The 23,392-nt window shown below is 41.5% G+C and overlaps 4 protein-coding genes across 5 annotated transcripts in view; 2 read left to right on the top strand and 2 right to left on the bottom strand.

The window, feature by feature from the left end:
- LOC134650808 (protein shuttle craft) overlaps window positions 1-9,178 on the bottom strand; it is a 33,669-nt gene extending 24,491 nt beyond the window's left edge. The window contains exons 1-6 of the mRNA XM_063505742.1: window positions 9,018-9,178; window positions 7,136-8,912; window positions 6,791-6,967; window positions 3,484-3,614; window positions 2,790-2,878; window positions 1,078-1,241 (exon numbers count right to left, since the gene is read on the bottom strand). Coding sequence (XP_063361812.1) covers window positions 1,078-1,241; window positions 2,790-2,878; window positions 3,484-3,614; window positions 6,791-6,967; window positions 7,136-8,762 — 2,188 coding nt within the window. The 5' untranslated portion in view covers window positions 8,763-8,912; window positions 9,018-9,178. The remainder of the gene's footprint in view (window positions 1-1,077; window positions 1,242-2,789; window positions 2,879-3,483; window positions 3,615-6,790; window positions 6,968-7,135; window positions 8,913-9,017) is intronic.
- A 1,901-nt stretch (window positions 9,179-11,079) lies between these two features.
- On the top strand, window positions 11,080-20,430 carry LOC134650923 (uncharacterized). Of its 2 annotated transcripts, none has more exons than XM_063505876.1 (9): window positions 11,080-11,282; window positions 11,510-11,650; window positions 11,917-11,988; window positions 12,312-12,392; window positions 13,110-13,236; window positions 14,454-14,640; window positions 15,174-15,347; window positions 16,759-16,831; window positions 20,275-20,430. In XM_063505876.1, exons 1-9 carry the CDS (start codon window positions 11,232-11,234, stop codon window positions 20,428-20,430), a joined length of 1,062 nt encoding a protein of 353 aa, XP_063361946.1. In that variant the 5' UTR covers window positions 11,080-11,231. The 2 variants fall into 2 exon arrangements, with proteins under 2 accessions (XP_063361946.1, XP_063361945.1); XM_063505875.1 differs by having other exon boundaries at window positions 11,498-11,650.
- On the top strand, window positions 17,386-19,629 carry LOC134650904 (NADH-ubiquinone oxidoreductase 75 kDa subunit, mitochondrial-like). The gene has a single exon (XM_063505844.1). The coding sequence runs from the start codon at window positions 17,468-17,470 to the stop codon at window positions 19,601-19,603; it is 2,136 nt and encodes a 711-aa protein (XP_063361914.1). The 5' UTR covers window positions 17,386-17,467; the 3' UTR covers window positions 19,604-19,629.
- A 2,721-nt stretch (window positions 20,431-23,151) lies between the features above and the next one.
- The window catches only part of LOC134650934 (thrombospondin type-1 domain-containing protein 7A-like), a 129,752-nt gene continuing 129,511 nt past the window's right edge, over window positions 23,152-23,392 (bottom strand). The window contains exon 29 of the mRNA XM_063505888.1: window positions 23,152-23,273. Coding sequence (XP_063361958.1) covers window positions 23,231-23,273 — 43 coding nt within the window. The 3' untranslated portion in view covers window positions 23,152-23,230. The remainder of the gene's footprint in view (window positions 23,274-23,392) is intronic.

Genomic DNA, 23,392 nt, shown 5'->3' with positions numbered 1-23,392 from the left:
GTGGCACTGCCTCTCGCACGTGTGCACGCCACACTCCAGCTTGCGGGAGCACACTCGGCCGCAGACTTGTGGCAACTTGTTATAACTTGTCTGGTTCACCGGTGTAACTGTACTAGCATACCTTGGTCGACAGAGGCCCCGCAAGCGTCGCACGGGCCCTCGTGGCACTGCCTCTCGCACGTGTGCACGCCACACTCCAGCTTGCGGGAGCACACTCGGCCGCAGACTTGTGGCAACTTGTTATAACTTGTCTGGTTCACCGGTGTAACTCTACTAGCATACCTTGGTCGACAGAGGCCCCGCAAGCGTCGCACGGGCCCTCGTGGCACTCCCACTCGCACGTGTGCACGACACACTCCAGCTTGCGGGAGCACACTCGGCCGCAGACTTGTTATAACTTGTCTGGTTCACCGGTGTAACTGTACTAGCATACCTTGGTCGACAGAGGCCCCGCAAGCGTCGCACGGGCCCTCGTGGCACTGCCTCTCGCACGTGTGCACGCCACACTCCAGCTTGCGGGAGCACACTCGGCCGCAGACTTGTGGCAACTTGTTATAACTTGTCTGGTTCACCGGTGTAACTGTACTAGCATACCTTGGTCGACAGAGGCTCCGCAAGCGTCGCACGGGCCCTCGTGGCACTGCCTCTCGCACGTGTGCACGCCACACTCCAGCTTGCGGGAGCACACTCGGCCGCAGACTTGTGGCAACTTGTTATAACTTGTCTGGTTCACCGGTGTAACTGTACTAGCATACCTTGGTCGACAGAGGCCCCGCAAGCGTCGCACGGGCCCTCGTGGCACTGCCTCTCGCACGTGTGCACGCCACACTCCAGCTTGCGGGAGCACACTCGGCCGCAGACTTGTGGCAACTTGTTATAACTTGTCTGGTTCACCGGTGTAACTGTACTAGCATACCTTGGTCGACAGAGGCCCCGCAAGCGTCGCACGGGCCCTCGTGGCACTGCCTCTCGCACGTGTGCACGCCACACTCCAGCTTGCGGGAGCACACTCGGCCGCAGACTTGTGGCAACTTGTTATAACTTGTCTGGTTCACCGGTGTAACTGTACTAGCATACCTTGGTCGACAGAGGCCCCGCAAGCGTCGCACGGGCCCTCGTGGCACTGCCTCTCGCACGTGTGCACGCCACACTCCAGCTTGCGGGAGCACACTCGGCCGCAGACTTGTGGTAGCTTGCTGCTGCAGAGGACGGAGCGGGTTTCAGCGCCGCAGCCGCATTGCCTGGGAATAGTTATTTGTACAACAAGAGATCAAATTTGATATTTCTTCGAGTGCTTATTTTGAGTCCCGTGCAAGCGAAAGATTCTATACTAGATCCACGAGCGTAGCGAGTGAATCTAATTTAGAATCTTGAGCGTAGTAAGGGACTCAAAAGCGCACGAGATGTAAATAACTTTGATCTCGTGTAGTTCACAAAACTTTTCACCTCAGCAGTGAGAACATATTTAGAGAACACGAAAAATGTATTCCTTCTTCATCACTTACCTCTATTCACTCATGTTTTCTTGTATATATCAACAATTAAGTTTTCACCTCAGCAGCTCGAACAAGGGGCTTTGGTACTTAAAAACAGTGAGCAAAATCGCATTTTGCTCACTGTTTTTAAGTAGCAAAGTACCCTTGTTCAAGCTGCTGAGGTGAAAAGATTTTTAGCACTTGCACTATTCCACTAACTCGGGGTTAACCAGTTAAACCTGGAGTTACCATGGATGGTTACCAGTACAATTTGACACTAGGTTGACGGTTTAACCGCTTAACCCTGGGTTAGTGGATGGTGCAAGTGGGCCTTAGACGTTTTAGTATTGGAGGCAATCACTTTTTCTTATCACTCGTCATAGTTACGTTGCGCTGGGTCACTCTTTAAATCTTTAAGGCTTATTGCCACAACTCATGGGAGACTGGGGTCCGCTTGGTAGCTAGAGTCAGTGCGGAGTGCGGAAAGAGAAGAGTCGTGAAATGTATGGGTCCCAATACATTCCACGACTCTTCTCTTTCCGAACAGACTATATAGCGTATTTGACTGTATTTAAAATAAATCATTTTACAGCATGCATGAAATAAAGCACCAGAAGATTAATAGAGAAACGCAGACAGCAGTTATTTTTAGACACAATTTCTATTTTAAACCCGTATAAAACTATAATGAGTAGATAATTTGATTGTGACGTCACATGCTAGTGTTTCATATACATTCCATAGTAGGAAAATCGTTTTGACAGTTCGAAAAAAGAAACAGATTTGACTAGTAGTCCCTCGGGAATAGGGATCCCAAGAATAGCCGTAGGGGAAATGAAACCGAAGCACTAGGGCAGCGGCAGCAGAACACATGGCGTCCTGCCCACATCGGTATCGGTACCAGGCATGTTGCGGATGTAGATTTTTTGACATCCGCGGATGCGGATGCGGATATTTAAAGGCTCACATCCGCGGATGCGGATGTCAAGATTAGGTACTTAGAAAACGTCAAATATTAAATGTTTAGTATTTTTTTATTTAAAAAAAAAAACGAAACGTTTAGTATTTGAGCAAGAATATAGGTGCGTTATATTTAATAAACAGTAACTTGGCCGACTTTTCTGGATCCAGACGATTTCGTTATAGGTAATGACGAAATTACCCAGCACTTACGCCGCCGCTAAGACGTTCCTGTACCAACTTGTTCGACATCCGCATCCGCATAAGCTCCGCATCGATTTTATGCGGATAAAATAATGCGGAAGTTTGCGGATGCGGATGCGGATGTTCGCAACATCCCTGATCGGTACTTACTTGGAGACGGTGGCTTGGCAGGGCGGGCAGGGGCCGGGGTGGCACGGCAGCGTGCACGGGTGGGGGCAGGAGCGGGGCCGCTGACACGTCTGCGAACAACACATAGCATCATTACATGGCATGGCAATACCTAACTTAGTACCTTATATAGTTGTAAGAAAATAGGGGATAGTGACATGGTTGTGGACAGCCAGTAAATATTTTAGAAAAATCTATTAGCACAAATGTTTTATTTGCAAAAACTTATTTGAATAAAACCTATTCATTTAATATTTTCGCTGTTTGTTTATTTAGTTATGTATTAAATGAGTGTCTCACATTATAAAAGTTATGAAAAATCATGATGGAAAATGAAATTAATGGCCAAATTTTTGTTTTCATGCATGTCTATTGTGTCATACCTACGACGACTGGCCTAATGGGTAGTGACCCTGCCTGTGAAGCCGCTGTCCTGAGTTCGAATCCCGGTAGGGGCATTTATTTGTGTGACGAGCACAGATATTTGTTCCGTGTTTTCTATGTATTTGTTAAAAGACTGTCAAGATGTTAAAGGCCTGAATGATGATGATGATGTATTTTGTATATCCTTATCTGAGTCACAACACATGTCTTCTTGAGCTTACTGTGGGACTTAGTCAATCTGTGTAAAAATGTCATATAATATATAATATATAATATTTATTTATTTATTTACCTGTCCGCAGGTGTGGGCTCCATGCTGCCCGCGCTGGTAGTCGGGGCTCCGCACGGCGCCGCACATGCAGCGGTACTCCGAGGGAAGCTCGGAGCTCGTGTTCTGACAGGCGGGGCAGCGCCATTTTCCCTCTGCAAACAAACATTAACTGTGTTATTCATAAACGTCTGCTAAGTTAATCAGCTGATGTTCGTCGTTTGTCCCTCTTTATGGCTTAACGACAGATAGGGAGAAACGACGATGATTAGCTGATTAGTTAGCAGCCGTTTATGAATAACGCCATAAATGTATGCAAAGGGGTCCATTTGTTTCCCATATTGTTTGTCATATTATCATCTATATATATAAATGCAAGTGTCCTGACTGACTGACTGACTGACTGACTGACTGACTGATTCATCAACGCAGAGCCGAAACTACAAAAGCTAGAAAGTTGAAATTTGCACACTAGGTTGCATTTGTAAAGTGTACAAGAGATAAGAAGCGATTTTGAAAAATTCAACCCCTAAGGGGGTTAAAAAAGGCATGAAAGGTTGTATGGGGTTCAAGTTTTAGTTTAAGCTAGAAATTTGAAACTTTGTGAAAATGTATTATATTAAAAAACAAGAAAACTAATTTCAGCGTTTTCGAAAATTCATCCCCCAAAGTGGTGAAAAAGGGGTTGAAAGTTTGTATGGAGATCAAATATTTTTGTGAGTGTGTGACTTTAAACTTTGTATATGGGTATATTATTATAAGACAGGAAAAGTAATTTCAGCGTTTTTGAAAATTCATCCCCTAACAGGGTTAAAAAGGGGTTGAAAGTTTGAATCCATTACAAATGCTTTGAAACTTCTTAGAAAGGCATAATAGCCGATTACAAAAAAAAGTAATTGCGAAGTTTTAGAAGATTCAACCCCTAAGGGGGTAAAAAAGGGGATGAAACTTTGTCTTGGGGTGCAAATTTTATTTTAAGCTAGGACCTTGAAACTTTGCAAAAAGGTATTAAATTAAAAAACAAGAAAAATAATTTCCGCGTTTTTAAAAATTCATCCCCCGAGGTGGTGAAAAAGGGGTTGAAAGTTTGTACGGAGATCAAATATTATTGAGAGTGCGGGACTTGAGTCTTTGTATAAAGCCATATTATTAAAACTCAAGAAAAGTAATTTCAGCGTTTTTAAAAATTCACCCCTTAAAAGGGTTAAAAAGGGGATGAAAGGTTGTATGGGGTTCAAGATTTATTTTAAGCTAGGAATTTTAAACTTTGTAAAAATGTATTGTATTAAAAAATAAGAAAACTAATTTCAGCGTTTTCGAAAATTCATCCCCCAAGGTGGTGAAAAAGGGGTTGAAAGTTTGTATGGAGATCAAATATTTTTGTGAGTGTGTGACTTTAAACTTTGTATATGGGTATAATATTATAAGACAGGAAAAGTAATTTCAGCGTTTTTGAAAATTCATCCCCTAACAGGGTTAAAAAGGGGTTGAAAGTTTGAATCCATTACAAATGCTTTGAAACTTCTTAGAAAGGCATAATAGCCGATTACAAAAAAAAGTAATTGCGAAGTTTTAGGAAATTCAACCCCTAAGGGGGTAAAAAAGGGGATGAAACTTTGTCTTGGGGTGCAAATTTTATTTTAAGCTAAGACCTTGAAACTTCGCAAAAAGGCATTAAATTAAAAAACAACAAAACAAATTTCAATTTTTTTAAAAATTCATCCCCCGAGTTGGTGAAAAAGGGGTTGAAAGTTTGTACGGAGATCAAATATTTTTTAGATTGCGGGACTTGAGTCTTTGTATAAAGCCATATTATTAATTCTCAAGAAAAGTAATTTCAGCGTTTTCAATAATTCATCCCTTAAAAGGGTTAAAAAGGGGTTGAAAGATTGTATAGGGTTTACATTTTATTTTAACCTACGAATTTGTAACTTCGTAAAAAGTTATTTCATTAAAAGAGAAGAAAACTGTTGTTAGCGTTTTTCAAAATTCAACATTTAAGGTGGTGAAAAAGGGGTTGAAAATTTGTATGGAGGTCAATATTTTTTGTAAGTACGGGACTTGAATCTTTGTATAATGACATATTATTAGAATACGAGAAAAGTAATTTCAGCGTTTTTAAAAATTCATACCCTATAAGGGTTCAAAAGGGGTTGAAAATTTGTATAGGGTTCAAATTTTATTTAAAGCTAGGAACTTGAAACTTCGTAAAAAAGGTATTTTATTAAAAAACAAAAAAACTTATTCAGCGTTTTTAATAATTCATCCCATAACAGGGTTAAAAAGGGGTTGAAAGATTGTATAGGTTATAATTTTATTTAAAGCTAGGAACTTGAAGCTTCGTAAAAAGATATTTTATTAAGAGAAAAGAAAACTAATTTCAGAGTTTTTGATAATTCATCCCCCAAGGTGGTGAAGGGGGTCGAAAATTTGTATGGAACCCAAATATTTATCGGAGTGCGGGACTTGAATCGTTGTATAAAGGCATATTATTACAATGCAAGAAAAGTAATTTCAGCTTTTTTTAAAATTCATCCCCTAAAAGTTTAAACAGGGGTTGAGAGTTAGTAGAGGGTTCAAATTTTATTTAAAGCAAGGAACTTCAAACTTCGTAAATAGGTAGTTAGGTAGTAGGTTTTATTAAATAGTGGACTTGAAAATCTTCTGGGGGTTGAGAGAGATTATATCGAGATTATCGAGAACAATTTTATTCAGTTAGGGGCTTGAAACTTCGTAGCCAGGTTGTGAAAGACAAATCTCATACGTTGTATAATCATTAACAAATGATTAACCGTCCCTACTGCTATCTTTTGCTGCATAATGTTCTAAGCTAATGTAGAATTTATAACCACCAATATACAAATCCACGCGTACGAAGTCGCGGGCAACAGCTAGTTAGTCATAAAACTGAAACCGTTAACTTTGCAGGATTTTCGTAAGGTTATCCTATAGATAGGTTAGGTTTGTTTTATAGCAATCCTGAAAAGTGACGCGTTTCTGAACCGAATGAATTATGACTAACGAAAATGCGGGCAAACAATAAATTATGACTTAAAACTTTTTGGGAGACACTAAAGACCCGTATAAAACATTGACACTTCACAATTATTGGCATTCAAATCTTTTGGACCCCACTGGCAAAATTCATTTTGGGGCCCAAGGCAAGGTCTTTGTAGCCGTTTTTGCAGACGTTACAAACCTCTTTATACCCATTTAGCATCTAGCAAATACATTATTAAAATGACTTGCAAGTTACACATGATAGCAGTTGCCGCACAACCACTCCGGGTCTATCTGTTTCACTCGCTCGCACTGTCCTTGTCTAACTCACCTATTATGCTGCTCATGGCCCACTTCCTGATGCAGCGGAGATGCAGCACATGGTAGCAGTTGCCGCACGACCACACCGGGTCTATCTGCTTCACTCGCTCGCAGCAAACTAGGCATTCTAACGTTCCCTTGTCTAGTTGCTCTGAGAGACGCTCCCGTTGGGTCAGGTCTGCGTTTCCTGTACAAAGACTTCGTGTTAAATACAGTTATGATAGTAAGCTAAATGTGAAAGAAAATTAATAAGGACACCACATTCAAATTCAATTAAAAATTATCAATGAACTAAAACGAGATTCTACGAAAGGTGACGACTTGACTGTAATAAAATTTAATTAATCCAACTTACCACCATGATCTATTTGCTTATTCCTGTTCCTCATCGGACTAAAAGTGGTATCTGATCTCGAGCCTTTAGCATACCGATCCTCCCGATTATCCAGATATCCTTTAGCAAACTGCTCATCGTCAGCTCTTTCCGCTGGCCTCACCCGCTGGCTTCCTGGCCAGTTCCTGCTCCTGCCTGAGGCTTCTCCTCGCTCCACTCTCCCACTCCTGACGTCCTGACTACTCTTAGCTGTACTGTTGTAGTAAGTTCTATTATCAGCTTCTTTACTTTTAGACTTCTTATTTCCTCTGTCGTAACGAGAGTCGTGGCCACGGCCGTAGTCACGACTATTATAGTCCTGGTTACGACCATATTCACGATCCTGATTGTAGTCGTTATTACGACTATTGTAGTCACTGTCGCGACCATTGAAATCGCGACGGTTATAGTCAGAGCGGCCTGAGTCACCTCCGCGATTGTTATCTTGGCTTCGATTGTTAGAATCATAATTTCGGCTATTTGATTCGTAGTTGCGACTGCCGCCATCTCTCTCACGATTACTGTATTCATAGCGTTTTTTAGAGTCATAGTTGCGGCTGTTGCCATCATAGTTACGACTGCTAGACTCATAGTGCTGGGCATCAGAATCTGTATTCCTATTTGACTGGTTACGGTCTTGTGAGTCATGGTTTCGGTCAGAATCATTGGTCCGACTGCTTGGTTCATTACTGGAACTGTTGGAGTCATAGTTGCGGCTGCTCTCATTGTTACGGCTGCTAACATTGTTACGGCTAGACTCATTTTTACGGCTAGACTCATTTTTACGGCCACTTTTATTTGACTCATATTTTTGACTGCTGCCTTCATTATTACGATTGCTATACTCTGCACTATGTTTATTGGAATCATAACTATAAGTATTTGATTCATATTCACCACCATCAAGATCATTTTGACTATTAAGCTCGTTGTATTGACTAATAGGTTCAATTTGACTACTTAAATTATTATTACGACCTTCGTTACGTCGCCTGCGGTCTTTTTCTGGTCTTTTCTTTGATTCCTGATCATTCCGAGGTTCATTAAAGCTACGGGAACTACTAGGTTGGGAAGACTTTTCTCTCCAGTTTCCGGCAGCGTGATCCTTACTTTCCGACAGTCCATTGTAATTGGAAGAGTCTTCTGGAGGACTTGGTTGCTTCTGAGTTCCCTTTGGCACAAATTCTGTTGCTGTTGCTGTGAGATTTGATTTGAATGCCATTTCATTGCTATAGCTAGGTTCTGATACATTGATTTGGCTATGTGATGTTTGAAAATCTGTACCATTCACAGCAGTTGGTGTTGGGTAGTATGGATTTTGAGCGTGATTTTGAGATGTTGCAGGCATGTTTTGGTAATCATACTGGTTGCTAGGGTAGTTTTGATACTCAGTGTTGCTGTAAGAGGCAGAATTTGACGCGGCGGCGTTACCGCCTTGCATTTGAGAGAGAAACTCTTGAAAGTTTACATACTGGTTAGGTTGCTCGTAAGTAGGTTGTGTGGTGGGATAGTACTGTTGATTTGAATATTGATTGCCTAATTCACCATTCCAGGTGCTGGAGCCCTGGTAATCCTGGTTGTAAGGGTAAGAGTTGTTCCACTGAGACATCTTAACGACGGTAGAATAATATTGTGAAATTATAAGGGAGGGGTGAATTGCAACGGAGAATTTTAAGCGTTCTTGCGGTTTGTTTTATAATTTATGGACGTGTGACCACAGGCCGAGGCCTGAGGCCTCGGATTTTGAGTGCTACCAAGTCTGAAAAGTAAAGAATACCAGATGTTTATCAATTGTGGTGAAATTTAAATGATGATTAATCAACGTGGTACTGTGTGCGGTAAAGAGTGAATGTTTTTTACTTACCACTAGCTTAGTTTGTTGAGCACTTTTATTTGTATATGAATTACTACAAGTAGAAAAAAAAGAAACGAAATAAATTGAATTTATTGCAAAAACTTAAGCTGTATGACAAGATGATCGGAATCGGATGAGGGGTAGGAGGTCAACTCAATGCTGACGACTGCTTGACGTTGACAGTACGCGAGCGTTTGAGGCTGTATTAAAAACGACAAAAGTGGAACGCCACAAAATACAATTTTATATTTACAAAAAAAAAAATACAATTAACTAATTTGCATTTCTTTTATTATAGTTATTTTATATTACTAGTATTCTTTTTTATAGATAAATGATTTTTTATACTATATGTCTGGAACAGACCTATGTTTTTTTCTTTTAACCAAGGTGCACAGTGAGCAGTTATGTGTTTAAAACATGTTTAAAATGTATGTATGTATGTATGTATTTTTTATGTTATTTACGTGATCAAGTAAAAACATGAGAAGAAGATAAAAGTACGCGGAGGTAGAATCTGTGCGGAAAGAGAAGAGTCGTGGAATGTATTATTGGGTCACCCAATAATACATTCCACGACTCTTCTCTTTCCGAACAGATTATAATTGTTTGATAATTTTATTGTTGTAACATTTTAAACTTTATGTGGGTACTTTTCCAGTGCCCACGCCAAGGTTTTCTGGGAGAAACCACTGATTAGATTAGGAATGTTACCGCCTATGGACAGTCTCACCGTCTGTAGTTTGTAGGTGGGTAGGGTCATTGTGCTAGTTTCCGTCCATGCTCTAGTTTTCGTCCACTTGACGGATTATTGGCAAATAATACATATATTTCATTTTTAATTTGCTACTTGCGAAATATAATTTTTATGAGGATAGATCATATTTTTTAGACATTAACGATCTAAATTTGTGCAGCAATGTAGGTTAATTATTCAAATTTCGTGAAGTGGATGTAAACTAGCGCAATACCCCAGGGGTCACCAATTAGTTTCTTCAGGGGTCCGGTTCTTAAAATAAAACGACCATCGCGGTCCATTTCTACTTGAGTTTATTTCTAAATAAACAAAAAAAATGGTTGTCTGTAAAGTCGGTTTACGGACGATAATGTTGCGTGATAACGTCCAAACGAAACATAATTATGCATTGGATAAGATTGGATATTGTATATTTATTTAGTCGTATGGCATGTTTAACAAAATAGGCAATTACATAGACATACAGAGTAAAAGTACATTAGATTAGTATAGATAGATTATAACATTTACCTAGGTACCTACACTGATACATTCAAGGTTCGTGACTAACGTAACACTATGATATCGAATAAATATGTAACTCGTTCTATAGGTAGGTATAGTAAACGTGTTACCTATTCTATTCCACTAATGATGTATCGTGATTGTGACTAATTTTACACCTATTTGCTATACTGTCCCATGGAGCTATTAATGTAATGCATAACATATGGTTTTGGATGAGTTAGACCAAGTTGGCACCGATTTTGATAGCACAGACTGTGCAACTTGTGCAAGTGTAATTTTAGGTCCCTGCTAGTACATGCAAGTACATGCGGCCCACACCAATTTTGGTGTCTAGCCACGGTAGTTGCCGCGCACCGCTACGGAACGGACGCCTGATGCTCGCACTTGCGCCACCTAGCGGTCATATCTGTCGTAATTCGTTGGTAATAGACGCGTTTTGTTAGAGAGTGAACCTTCTGTACCTAGTACTATTATTTATTCTGTGGTAATGGCCAGGCATTTGACGGATTGCAAATGTGAGTGTGTAAACTAAGCTTCAGTAATCGCTTTCGTAAAAACTAGTGCCTATGCCAATTCTTGGGATTAGTTGCCAAGCGGACCCTGGGTCGATCGGACCGTGGCAAATTGCCGGGACAACGCGAGGAAGATGAAGATGATAATTTTACCTAAACGAAAAATGCTAACAATCACGACAGTTAAATAAAACCTTTCTGAAATGTTTCTAAAACGACAGCTTTCTAAAATTAACCGTGGATACCGCATCAAATAAAGCTCCTTCTCACATCCAAACCGTTATTTATTAAAAAAGTAGCCACTCTGTGCCACCCGACACCGCTACCCTATTGTGCGCGGATCGCATATTTGCCAAACAAAGAGTGCCCTTGGCACATTTACTCGTTTGTCTCGTGTAAATACTTCTAAGATAGTATTTACGTAGTCAGTAGGGGGATGGTCCTAACATGGGCTGCGTGCCGAGCACACCGAAGGTTCATACGGACATATCCTCACCGGTAAGTTTATTGTTATGTTGTATGGCCAAGGATGACTCACGCTAGAACGACACGGGTCCGGGCCGAGGCAACCGCGGCACTTCGTTTTCTATGACAGGTGACCGGTGATCACGTGAACTTGACACGACTTGAAAAACTACATACCAGTAATCTAGTAACATTTACATAACCATTTGCAACTGTCTTGATTACTCTTGATCATAAACATTATATAGTTTTCCCAACAGATGGCGTGGCAATCAGCAGTCAAAGGCGAGACGCTGGTGGCGGCGCTGGCGCGGCTGGACGACGAGATCGCGAGCAGCGAACGCACATACCCCGCCGCCAGGCTTGCTGTGGTATCAGCCGAGCTTGCTAGCATACAGGAGGTAAGAACTGTCCGCTAGATGTCGTTGTAGCTATTGAGACGATTTCTATATCGCGCTTACGGCGACGAACATGTGACAACTTTTCAGTTATCATGGAGGTAGGTACCTCAGGCTCAGAGTCTAACCAAAGGCACCTTTGTGACGCTGATACTGATCATTCACTTACAAGTCTTACAACGGAGGGTGTTACTACCTGCAGCAGGCAAAAGGAAAGTGTAACATTATCCAAAAACATTAATTTATGAATAATCTTTTATTTCTTTCAGGAAATCAAAAGTTTCGAGGACGCCACATCTACGATAACGAACAAAGACAGTTACGCCAAGACGATTCATCAGGTAATTACAGTGATAGATTATCTTATCAATAATTAATCTAGATAATCGGTGTCACTAGCGCCATCTGTTATTTGCGAACCCAACTTAAATTTTAATTAGGTTATGAGCTCAGCACTAATACTAGCCCCTGTAAGTTATAGGTGCAACTTTGACAACATACTATTCTTACTACTTAATCCAAGCGTCTGGCAGCTGTTCATCGGTGGAAGCCAGAGTGGCAGGCCAGGAAAGGGTAGTAAAATCAATAGGTAACTGGATAGTTAACCCTTTTCGTTTACGAGTATATACGCTCTACGTGTACTCAACGTAATCTATGGTTCTAGGTTTTCGTCAGCTTGGACATATACAGACGTCCGGTGCTCGCGTCAGAAAATGAAGACTTCGTGGCTAATATTAATCGGAAGGTAGAGTAAATATTAAACAGTTTTCTTAAAGAAAAAAAAAATGTTGTTTCATATCACTACACTTTATACAGAGTGCTTCCTGTAACAGGAGCAATAAATTAAACTGTAGGCTGTACTCCTCAAACTGACCAACATTTGTTCAGCAACTTTTGAAAATAAGTAACTCAGGTTTTGATTTTTATTACACTTTAAAGTTTATTCTAAGACGCAATGTATTGCAAATTTTGTTATGTTTAAAGCGTGACAAGCAACGTCAAACACACTGATGTCAGCGTAGGTACATTGAAGGCAATATTTATTTTGTATGAAAAAGAGGAAGTCTAAAGGATTCATAATTTTTGCTGAACAAATGTTGGTCAGTTTGAGGAGTAAAGCCTACAGTTTAATTTATTGCTCCTGTTATAGGAAGCACCCTGTAAAACAAAGTCCCCCGCCGCGCTGTTTGTGTGTATGTATGTTCGCGATAAACTCGAAAACTATTGATCTGATTTTCATGCGGTTTTCACCTATCAATAGAGTGATTCTTGAGGAAGGTTTAAGTGTATAATTTGTTAAGGTTTTGTGTAACCCGGGGCGGGTCGCTAGTTAGTAATATTTTCATAGAAATTGGTAGTTTATGGTGACATGTCCATACTTTATCATTGTCTATGCAGTGCAGACTTAACTTGGTTCGACTCTATGACTATGACGAGTTGACGTTTTTCGGGTTTGGTTCAGGAGATGCGTCGCCTGGAGCTGAGCTGGCTGCAGACCCGGCTCGGAGAGCTTCAGCGAGAGCGACGCACTCTACACGCACAGATCCTGCGCACGCGCTCCCTCTACGCGCAGCTGCAGCAGCTACTAGGTTAATTTTAAATTCATTCATGTCATAGAGTGGGTGCGTTATTTTTCGTCCAGCTCTAGTTTTCGTCCACTTGAAGAAATTTGATTTATAAACCTACATCGCTGCACAAATTTGGACTTATTGCAATCCTTAATTGTTTACAATATATCTATCTACATAAAAAATATATTTCGCAAGAAGCTAATTAAAAACGAAATATATTATTTGCTAATCCGTCAAGTGGACGAAAACTAGAGCATGGACGGAAACTAGCGGAATGACCCTAATTAGGATAGTCTAAAATAGAACAATTAACTAAGGTTAAAACCAGTTTATACCTAACGGTTCAACTGTCTTGGATTGGACGAACCTGTGCCAGGCGTGTCTCACTCCGCGATTTCGTCGCTTTGCTACAGGTAGCTAAAAGTACATCCATTCGACCCCAATTTTGGGGAAAGCCATAAGCCGCGCGTGGCGCTGTCGCCACCTAGCGGCCTTATCTGTGCTGATCGTAACAGACGCGTTTTGTTAGAGAGGAGTCTTCTGCCAGCCTATTATGGATAGCTTTATCCATCTTTATCCACGTGATAAAATAACTGTCACTGTTTAACACCGTGGGAAAGAAAGTGACGGACACCGTTTTATCACGCTGTCACGTAGACAAGAACGACCATCATATCCGTACTGTACTTAGTACTATTATTTATTCTGTGCCTGTGCTTGGAATCAAACAGTCAGTAGTAACAAATAACCAAACTGCAATATTGTGTTTGTGAACTACCTACCTATTTTGCTACACCCTTTCCGGTCCATGTATGTAACACCGGTACAGGTGGCCTAGCCAAGGTGACGATCGCTATCGCTTCGCCATCGAATCGCCTTGTGTCTCTTTATCACTCTTCCATATTAGTGTGACAGTAACAGTTGCGTTTCGTTCGCTACGGAGCGTTAGCGATTGGCATGTTGGCTACGGGGCCAGGGTGTGCAAATAAAGGTCTCTATCTCTATCAAAAGTTTGTATACAAAGGTTATATGGAGCTTAAGTACCTTTAACCTTTTAACCGCCGTAGACTGATATATAAGACATACAATATCCGGCTCATTTCGCCGCTGTCTGATAAATAAGACAAAACTTCGTGTAACTTCGTACCCCCCGGCGACACGAGCACGCTCGATAACGTATTCTATGGCGGTTAAAAGGTTAAAATAAATAAATCCATGTCTTATGTTATCTGCAGATAGCGTCTGGGCCAATACTCTACGCCCCGGCACGCCGCTCGAAGACGCGCTGTCGCGCGCGCGCGGACTTCGAGACGCGCTAGCGACAGTCAGCGCGCGCCTTCGGGCAGCGGCGGAATACGCGCATGCTGCGGTGCGGCTGTTGGATGACGCGCTGCCGGCTTGGAAGCTTAGCGGCGTGGGCAAGTCAGTGTCTACCCCTATAGGCAACTTGTTAGCACGATGCTTAAAGGCGCGCATCTCGCGCACGTGGCCTACAGAACGCGCTAGCGGCAGTCAGCGCGCGCTTTCGGGCTCGGAATACGCGTCCGGTTGCTGGCCGAGTCACTGTCGGCTTGGAAGATAAGCGGCGTTGGCAAGTCAGTGTCTAAACCCCTATAGGCAAATTGTTAGCACGATGCTTGAAGACGCGCTATCTCGCGCACGTGGCCTACAGGACGCGCGCGCCTTCGCGTTTCGGCGGAATACGCGCTGCCGGCTTGGAAGTTTAGTGGCGTGGGTGAATTTATTGATGTTATACTAGTCTCTAGTACTCTAATCTTTAATAGTGCTTAAAGATTAGAGAGGAACGATAAAAAGCGGGATGAATGAAAAAAGTCTGTATTTAAACTTTATTCTTACCTTTAGTAGTCGGATTTCTTTGGGTTAGAGTACCTACTATACTCTTTGGGTTAGAGGTACTAATATTTCAAACGTTTTTTTTAAATATGAATTGACAGGACCGGGTGGGAGCGCACAGCAGCGTGCGCCGACGCATGCCGCCTGTTCGTGCAGGCGCGGTGTCTGGAGCGCGGCGCGCGCCGCGTGCTGTCCGCGCCCGCCGCGCCCCGCGCCGCGCGCGCGCTGCGGCTGGCGCTGGACTACGCGTTCACTGATACTTCACATGACTACAAGTGAGGGACTGATACAAGTGAGGGACCCAAAATCCCGAAAAATTGATATTGTTTCCCGATAATAGCGCCTTTCGATCTGGCAACCCTATCTGAGCCTCCCCCGCGACAACCAAAAATCGAAATTTCTCCAATATGAAAGAGCAATTGAGATAATCCGAATTTTGTTTTTCGTGGTACGCCCTCTCGTGATAGGCCGCGAGTGCGTGATGTACCTAACCCCCTACATTACCCCCTACAAGATCTGAAAATATACAAAACAATAAACAGCACCACAGACTGTTTACTGCTGCAGGACGACTTAAATGTTATTTCCAACTGGTGCGCTAATAATCGTATGGTTCTAAATGTGGATAAATGCTTCGCGATAACTTTTTCGAAGAAAAAACAAAAAATATACTACGATTACACCATAGCCGATCAAAAACTTTCACGTAGAGAGTTAGCTAAAGATCTCGGTATTTGGTTTGACGAACAGTTAAACTTTAAATATCATTACGAGTACATTACAAAAAAAGCTAACCAAATGCTTGGATTTATTCTCCGGATCACCAAAGACTTTAAAAAACCAAAAAGCTTGCTAACACTGTTTCAAAGTCTTGTCCGTAGCGTTCTTGAATACGGGTACAATGTGTGGTCACCGTACTACGCATTGCACTCCAATAATATCGAGAAAGTTCAGAAGAGATGTCTCAAGCTTCTGTCATACCGTTACAACCGTGATCTTGTACGCAAGGATTATGTAGAACGATTGCGTGCACTCAATTTTTACTCCCTTGAATCGCGTCGTCTTCTTCATGACATGCTATTTCTCCACAAAGTTCTCCACTCCAAAATTTTATCCCCGAATATACTGTCCCTCGTTACATTTAATACCCCCCGGTTCAGGTCCCGTGCCCCAAAGACGTTTGCTCTTCAAGTATATAGAAATAATACTTCATTTTTCAACCCCATTGTAAGAATGTGCCGTCTGTACATAGCCATATTGATATATTCAACTCGAATTTTGCAATCTTTCGGAAGCAGGTTATGGAAGTTCTTTGCCATTGAACACCTTTAGGTTAAGTTTCGTTAATCACTTTTTAATTTTCTATAATGTGTGTTTATACTAAAGTTCTTTACTTTATTTTCACTCTTTTCTTGATGTGAATTATTATGTTTTGTGTCAAACATTGCTTTACTGTGTAATTAAGTTAGTTAGCTAGTTAGCATAGTTGTAGTTTTCGCTCCAATATGTTTTCATGATGTGCATACATGCTTTGGATGGCATTCCCAACTAAAACCTGTACTGAAAATAATTATTTCATGTAACAAATGTTATCTGTTTTGTGTGCCTAATAAATAAAATAAAAATAAAAATAAAAATTACGTAGTTTTCTGTTTACGTGAAATCTTAATTAAGATTTTTTTTCAGGTACCAAAGAGCTACGGAGATATTCGTACAGTTTAAAGAAGCACTTGTGCAAATGATCAACTCCATTCATCAAGTAAGTGAATGTGTACTTACATACCACCTACTAAGTTACGCACTAACCTATAGTCCGACAAAAAATTGTGGAAAATCATTGAGAGCCCCATTTCTAATACTTTACTCTTTGGGTATCTATAGTCAGATTTGGTTGTCACCTGACGATTTAGTCTGGTTAGCCGTTAGGGGCCGTGCGCGTTGGAGGGTCTGCCTGCATAAACTTTACATTGATACTTCACGCGTAAGCAGGTACTGCCCTCTACAGTTCACTTATGTTTTTAAAATGTGCATTGTACGTTCTGCAACTTCTGCCATCTTGTGGTCTAAATTAGAAGCTTAAACTTGACATTTACACTTCACGCCAATAAACAAGCGGCTTCTGTCCTGCCCCCTACAGGTCATGCATGTTCCCCAGTTCCCTATAGAAATTTCGCAAAACTCAAATAAAACCAACCTATCTAAACTATTCCTTCTACATACATTGTCAAAACTGAAGGCTTGTTAAAAATAAAAATAAAATACGTATGCGTGACATGTTCGTGTCATTCCAATGTCATTCCCTGTTATGTCAATTTTACATATCAAACGTAAACACAACAAGATTTTATATTTTAAATTACTATACTTAATTTATAAGGCACAACGTGTTTGAACAATGTTCAAAACGTCTAGGAACTTATTGAAAAGTTATATAATAACACTACAAAAGAGAAAGCAGCAAACAAAGGCAGCAGGATCAACGCCTATATTTATAAATGGGAAGCAGGTGTTAGTGCCAAGTTACTACAGCATCCTCCAGGCCTGTCGCAGCCAGGGCATCGCCATGCCGAGTTTCTGCTACCACGAGAGACTCTCGGTCGCCGGCAACTGCCGGATGTGCCTCGTCTCGGTAGAAGGCATGTGGAAACCGCAGATAGCCTGCGCTGTCCAGGTCGCCAAGAACATGAAGATACGAACCAACAACGCTGTCACTCTCAAAGCCCAAGAAAGCGTCCTCGAATTCATACTAGCCGACCATCCTCTCGACTGCCCAATATGCGATCAAGGAGGCGAATGCGACCTCCAAGATCTTTCGATGAAGTTCGGAAACGATCGCACGAGGTTCACCGAAATACATTTCACAGGAAAAAGAGCCGTCGAAAGCAAAGATCTGGGACCTCTAATCAATACCGAGATGAACCGCTGCATACACTGCACTCGCTGCATACGCTTCGCGTCTCAAGTCTGCGGGCTCGACGTCCTAGGCTCAACTGGTCGCGGACACGACATGCTCGTAGGAACCTACGTTGACAAAATGTTCCTGTCTGAACTTTCGGGTAATATAATCGATCTGTGTCCCGTTGGAGCGTTGACGTCTATACCTTATAGGTTCAAAGCTAGACCGTGGGAATTGAAAACGACAAATTCGATCGATGTGACGGATGCTACAGGGACAAATATTGTACTTAACAGCAGATACAATAGAGTAATAAGAGTACTGCCTCGCGAGCACGAAGAGATCAACCAGGAATGGCTGTCCGACAAGGGTCGATGGGCCATAGACTCTACAGAGATGCAACGATTAGTAACTCCGATGATTAAATGCGGCAGTTGTCTAAAACCCGTCGAATGGGACGTAGCATTGTGTGAGGTCGCTAAAATAATTTGTCGATCTGACTCCAGCAAAATTATGGCCATAGCTGGTCCCCATACCAATGTGGAAACCCTGGTAGTTGCAAAAGATTTTCTCAATTTGCTCGACTGCGATAATACTTACATCGAGCGAAGCATGTGTTGCACCGGGTCGGACACAGATATAAGAGCTGCTTATGGGCTGAATATTAATATGAAAGATGTCGCAACCGCAGACAAAATACTATTAGTCGGTACCAATCCCCGTTTCGAAGCTCCCATATTAAACGCGTGGATACGTCAGGCATACAGGACCAACGAATGTGATATCTATGTAGTCGGACCGCGATGTGACTACAACTACCATGTGACATACATAGAACCCAACCAGTTGGTTTATTCGGATTGCTTGAAAGGTGCAAAGAGACCCCTGATATTTGTAGGCGTTTCCCAGCTCGGTACGCCTGTTAGCTACCAACTTATGTTCAATGTGTACAAGTTCGCTAAAAAGTATATGAATATTAAGGATTGGCCAGTCGTACATATAATAACTAAAGAAGCCAGTTTTGCTGGTGCTTTAGAGGCCGGATGGAAACCAAATGCGCTGCAGGCGCTGAGTACGGTCAATCCAAATGTAGTTATTTCTCTGGGAGCGGACGAGGTTTTTTACCAATGCAGTCCACAGGGTGCGTGTAGTATCATTTACATCGGTTTTCAAGGTGATCGCGGCGCTCAGGGTGCGTCGGTGGTGTTGCCAGGCTGCGCGTATACGGAAGCCGGGGGCACATACCTGAACATGGAGTGCAGGTCGCAGTACGCGTACCCGGCAGTGTCTCCTCCCGGGAAGGCTCGTAGTGATTGGAAGATTATCAGGGCGATTGTTGAAGTGTGTGGTTTCTGCATGTCCTACAGCGACATAGCGGGTTTGAATGTGAGAATGGGTCAGGTGAGCCCTATCTTCAACTGCCTGGGTAACTTCCAACCGAAGTTGTTCGTGGACTCTGTTATGGCGACGTGTCAAAACGTGCCCGCGCCAAATACGAATGTAAAATTGGATGTTTGCATGAAGACTCTGCCAGACTACTACTGTTCCGATATTTTCTCGAGTAATTCGTGCACCATGATAGAAGCCAAGAAGGCAGCCACCAAGTTTCTGAAGATGCCCTACAACAAAGTCTGATGTAGTTGGGATTTGGTAAATGAAACAAGAATAACCATAACCTTATAAACAACAAATCGTAAAATACTTGAGTTGTATGTTTGACCCTGGTTTGACCCGTTTTACTTTTATTTGCGATCACTTGAGAAGATCCAAATATTTTTAGAAAGCAATCACTTACGAGTTCAACATTTTGTCCTATTGAATGTTTCCCAATATCAGGTTTACTTTATTTATGTGTGCCTAGTTTCATCAGGTGACAAGCAAAAGTCACTAATTACTATAAAATATTTAAACAAAAATCAACCTTCTCTTCGTACTAATATGGTTCACTATTGCTATGAACTTGTGGTGGTACTTAGTGACTTTTGCTTGTCACCTGACGATTTCATCATAAAATAAGTTCATCCAAATTCTTTCAGCCTTTTTTTGTGTCATGATCGAATGATCAAACGTCCAAAAAATTATTTACACATTTTCATTTTGATTGAGCGGTACAGGGACCGTTTCAGTTTCATTTTGGTCATAAATACTTTCGTATGACGCTTTCTGTCCGGCTGTCCTGTTGAGGTGTTCCCCTCTAAAGGTCGCACTTCACAAACAAGCAGGTTCGAAGGTTTTTCTAATTTGCCGTTGTTCTCTAACTGACAAAGGTAGCTTGCCAGAGTATAGTATTATTTTTTAACACGCAGGTGCTCCTCACGAACCTTGAGAACCTCGCGCTGGCGGCGAAAGACGTAAAGGAACGGCGACGGGAACTGCGGGCGGCGAGAGTCAACGCCATTGCTGGGAAGGGATTAGCGGATCTGAGATATGAGCCTGCTAGCTTGAAGACGGCTTTGGATTAGGGTCGTCTATGCAACTATTCGTCAGCGAAATATCCCTTAAAGTTAATGAGATGAGCGTAAGGGCTCATTTAGACGGTGCGAGAACTCGCATGCGAGTTTCATTACATTGCGTCATTTGATCGGTCGGTTGTATTGATGTAACCACAGAACATATTAAAATATATAAATATTATATTATAAATATTAACATATTAAAATATGTTCTGTGGATGTAACCTCAATGGTCCGTAATGTAACTAAAATCGTATACGAGTTCGCGCGCCGTCTAAATGAGCCCTAATACCTAAGCGTCAGCCACTCGGCTCTGTGCACACAGGCTGCGTGGGCGTAGAAGTGCACGTTCACTTGGGAGTTGTAATATACAGATCCTTATGAGAGACGGCACACTGCTTGCGTGACATGTGCGTGCACGCCTCCATGCAACATTCTAGTGCACGCGTACGTGCATGTATAAGCCCATGCAGCCGGTATGCACTGGCCTTTATGCATTGTTGGTGCAATTACATTGGGTAATTCACCAAAATTCTGTAAAGTGGTATTGTATAGTTGATTAAAAAATAAATAAAAAAATAAATAAAATACAGTCGCGGAATTAAACTAGGCACGTGGTTGTCAGGCAACCGATATTATTTGATGCGGCAAAGGACCAAGAATCGACGCAATGTAATTGCGCAATTATAATAATAGGAATATTAGGAATAATGGTTACCGGCAACGGTTGATAGTAAAATTATTTTCATATATATTATTATTTTTAGTGATCGTAGTAAGACCATCATAGAAACTTATGAAATTATTTACTGTTGTTGTATGTATGTTGGAAATAAAAGATACGTTTATAAAAACACAATCAAATTTTATTAAATATCAAATATTGTATTGTCTAACACGATCCCTTAACTATCATGTTTCACATCAATATCTTGTATGGCGTAGGTACATACCTAATGATATACATGGTTACAATACGGTACACGAGTCACAGTTCAAGGGCAGAAACTATAGTAAACGTGACAAGAATAGAAAAGTAGACATTAGTAGCGAATCTCTTAAACAAATGTTGCTTTATAAAAATAAGTTATTTCAATATTGTCGTAAAGGAACGAGATGAGGCGAACAATTTGCCGTAAGCAATAACATTAGATTTTATAGTAAACATTTATAATAAACTTATGCGTATCGGAAAATAAATACATTTTGATATAAGTTACATAGAGATTCCTTTAGAAGTTTAGACAGACGAAGACCGAAGAACAGAAACGTTGAAGGTAACACACTCACATTATAAATACCCGTCATAATACATGGGTTCAAATGCAAAATCTACAAAAAAGTGTTATACACGATTATCTCGAAACTGTATGATCAGGTTAATACAAGTACTTAATCTATCAATAAATTATTTAGGTATTTGTGCGCCAAAGCTCTACGCAATGATATCAGAAGCTGTTGGTCTTCTGCGAACGGGCAAATTCCCGTGACAGTCGGTACAGAAGACGATACGACTTTATATATTTAGCTGATATGTGGAATGATGTGTCACGTCTTACTTGGTCTCGAGGACAATCTAATCAAATCTCCTGCGCTTACGCTAGACTTCTACGCCCAGCGTTTAGCGGATAACACACGCCACCGCATTTTCCAATGTACCATGCGGTTTTGACCACATGGTTTACTTTCCTATCTAAAAAAGCATCAGTTTACTTTTAATGTTGGCAAAAAATAGAGTTTTTAACCCACTTTTTACTAAAACTAAAAAATCTTAGCCCTGATTTTTTATGATTTTTGATATATTTGTAATGGACGATAGTAATAAGTGGGTTAGAAAAATTTAGGTTCACTGAAAAGGACTTAAATCTCTACAAAAACCCGAGTGTACAAGTTGAAAAGAACTCGAGTTTAGACTTAATTAAATGAGTCTGAAAAACACAGTCGAGTCTTAAAACAGAGGACTCAAAGGACTCTAGTCTTTAACCAACACTAATAAGGTACTTCGCAAGAAGCGCAGTACCGTGTGTAATCCACCATACGCTGCCATTAAAAACAAGTCTTAAGGACGAGGGATACGGGCGGACCCCACGCTAAGTGGCTACGACCACTACACGAATACATATTGTCAATCCAGAGGGCCTACCGCGAACACCGACACCTTACTCTTTTACACCAATTAAGGCGTAATTAGAGTGACAGAGAAAGATGCTCGTGCGAACTTCGGTGTTGACGGTGTTCGCGGTTACAGCCCAGAAGCCCGAAGGCCGTCGCTCGGTAATCGTTTGCCTGGAAAAGTTATCAAAACCGTCTAAATTAGCATACGCCGTATAATGGAAGCACTCCTGCGGACAGACTGTTGCTGGCTATAGTTGATATATCAATAATACTAATTACATACTGTCAATACACTGTAATATGTAGCATATCGTAGACGATATGGAGTTACGGAATCCCTTATTCGCAATACATTAACAAGGAAGAGAGCAACATATCACAAACGTTTAACGTAATCTTTGGTAAGCGGAAAGTAAACTTAACGTTTAACAGACACGTAAACTAAGGGGTAAACAGACAACAAAAAGGACCAGGCCGCTTAGCCAACATGCCAATCGCTTACGCTCCGTAGCGAACGAAACGCAACTGTCACCGTTGCACTAATATGAAAGAGTGATAGAGACACAAAGCGTTTCGTTATCGTAGCGCAAGCGATTGTCACCTTGGCTAGGCCGGCTGGGGAGGTCCAGTAAAGGGCCTGGCTTGCGCTCAGGGTGTCGATTCTCAGAGTAAATCCTCGTTGGCTTACACCACCTTACACCTTGGTGACGGTCTTCAGCTTTCGGCTCCGAAGACATCTGCACAGGGATAATTAAAATTACTTCAAGGTACTAGGTACTCTGAACAATTCATTGTGAATAAATAACGAGATAGTTTACAAACTTATTGTACAGATGTAAGTTCTACGATATAGGAA

The sequence above is a fragment of the Cydia amplana genome, chromosome 9, assembly GCF_948474715.1.
Source record: "Cydia amplana chromosome 9, ilCydAmpl1.1, whole genome shotgun sequence".
NCBI lineage: Eukaryota > Metazoa > Arthropoda > Insecta > Lepidoptera > Tortricidae > Cydia > Cydia amplana.
Note: the sequence above shows the minus strand (reverse complement) of the source record. Positions and strands in the feature narration are given on the sequence as shown.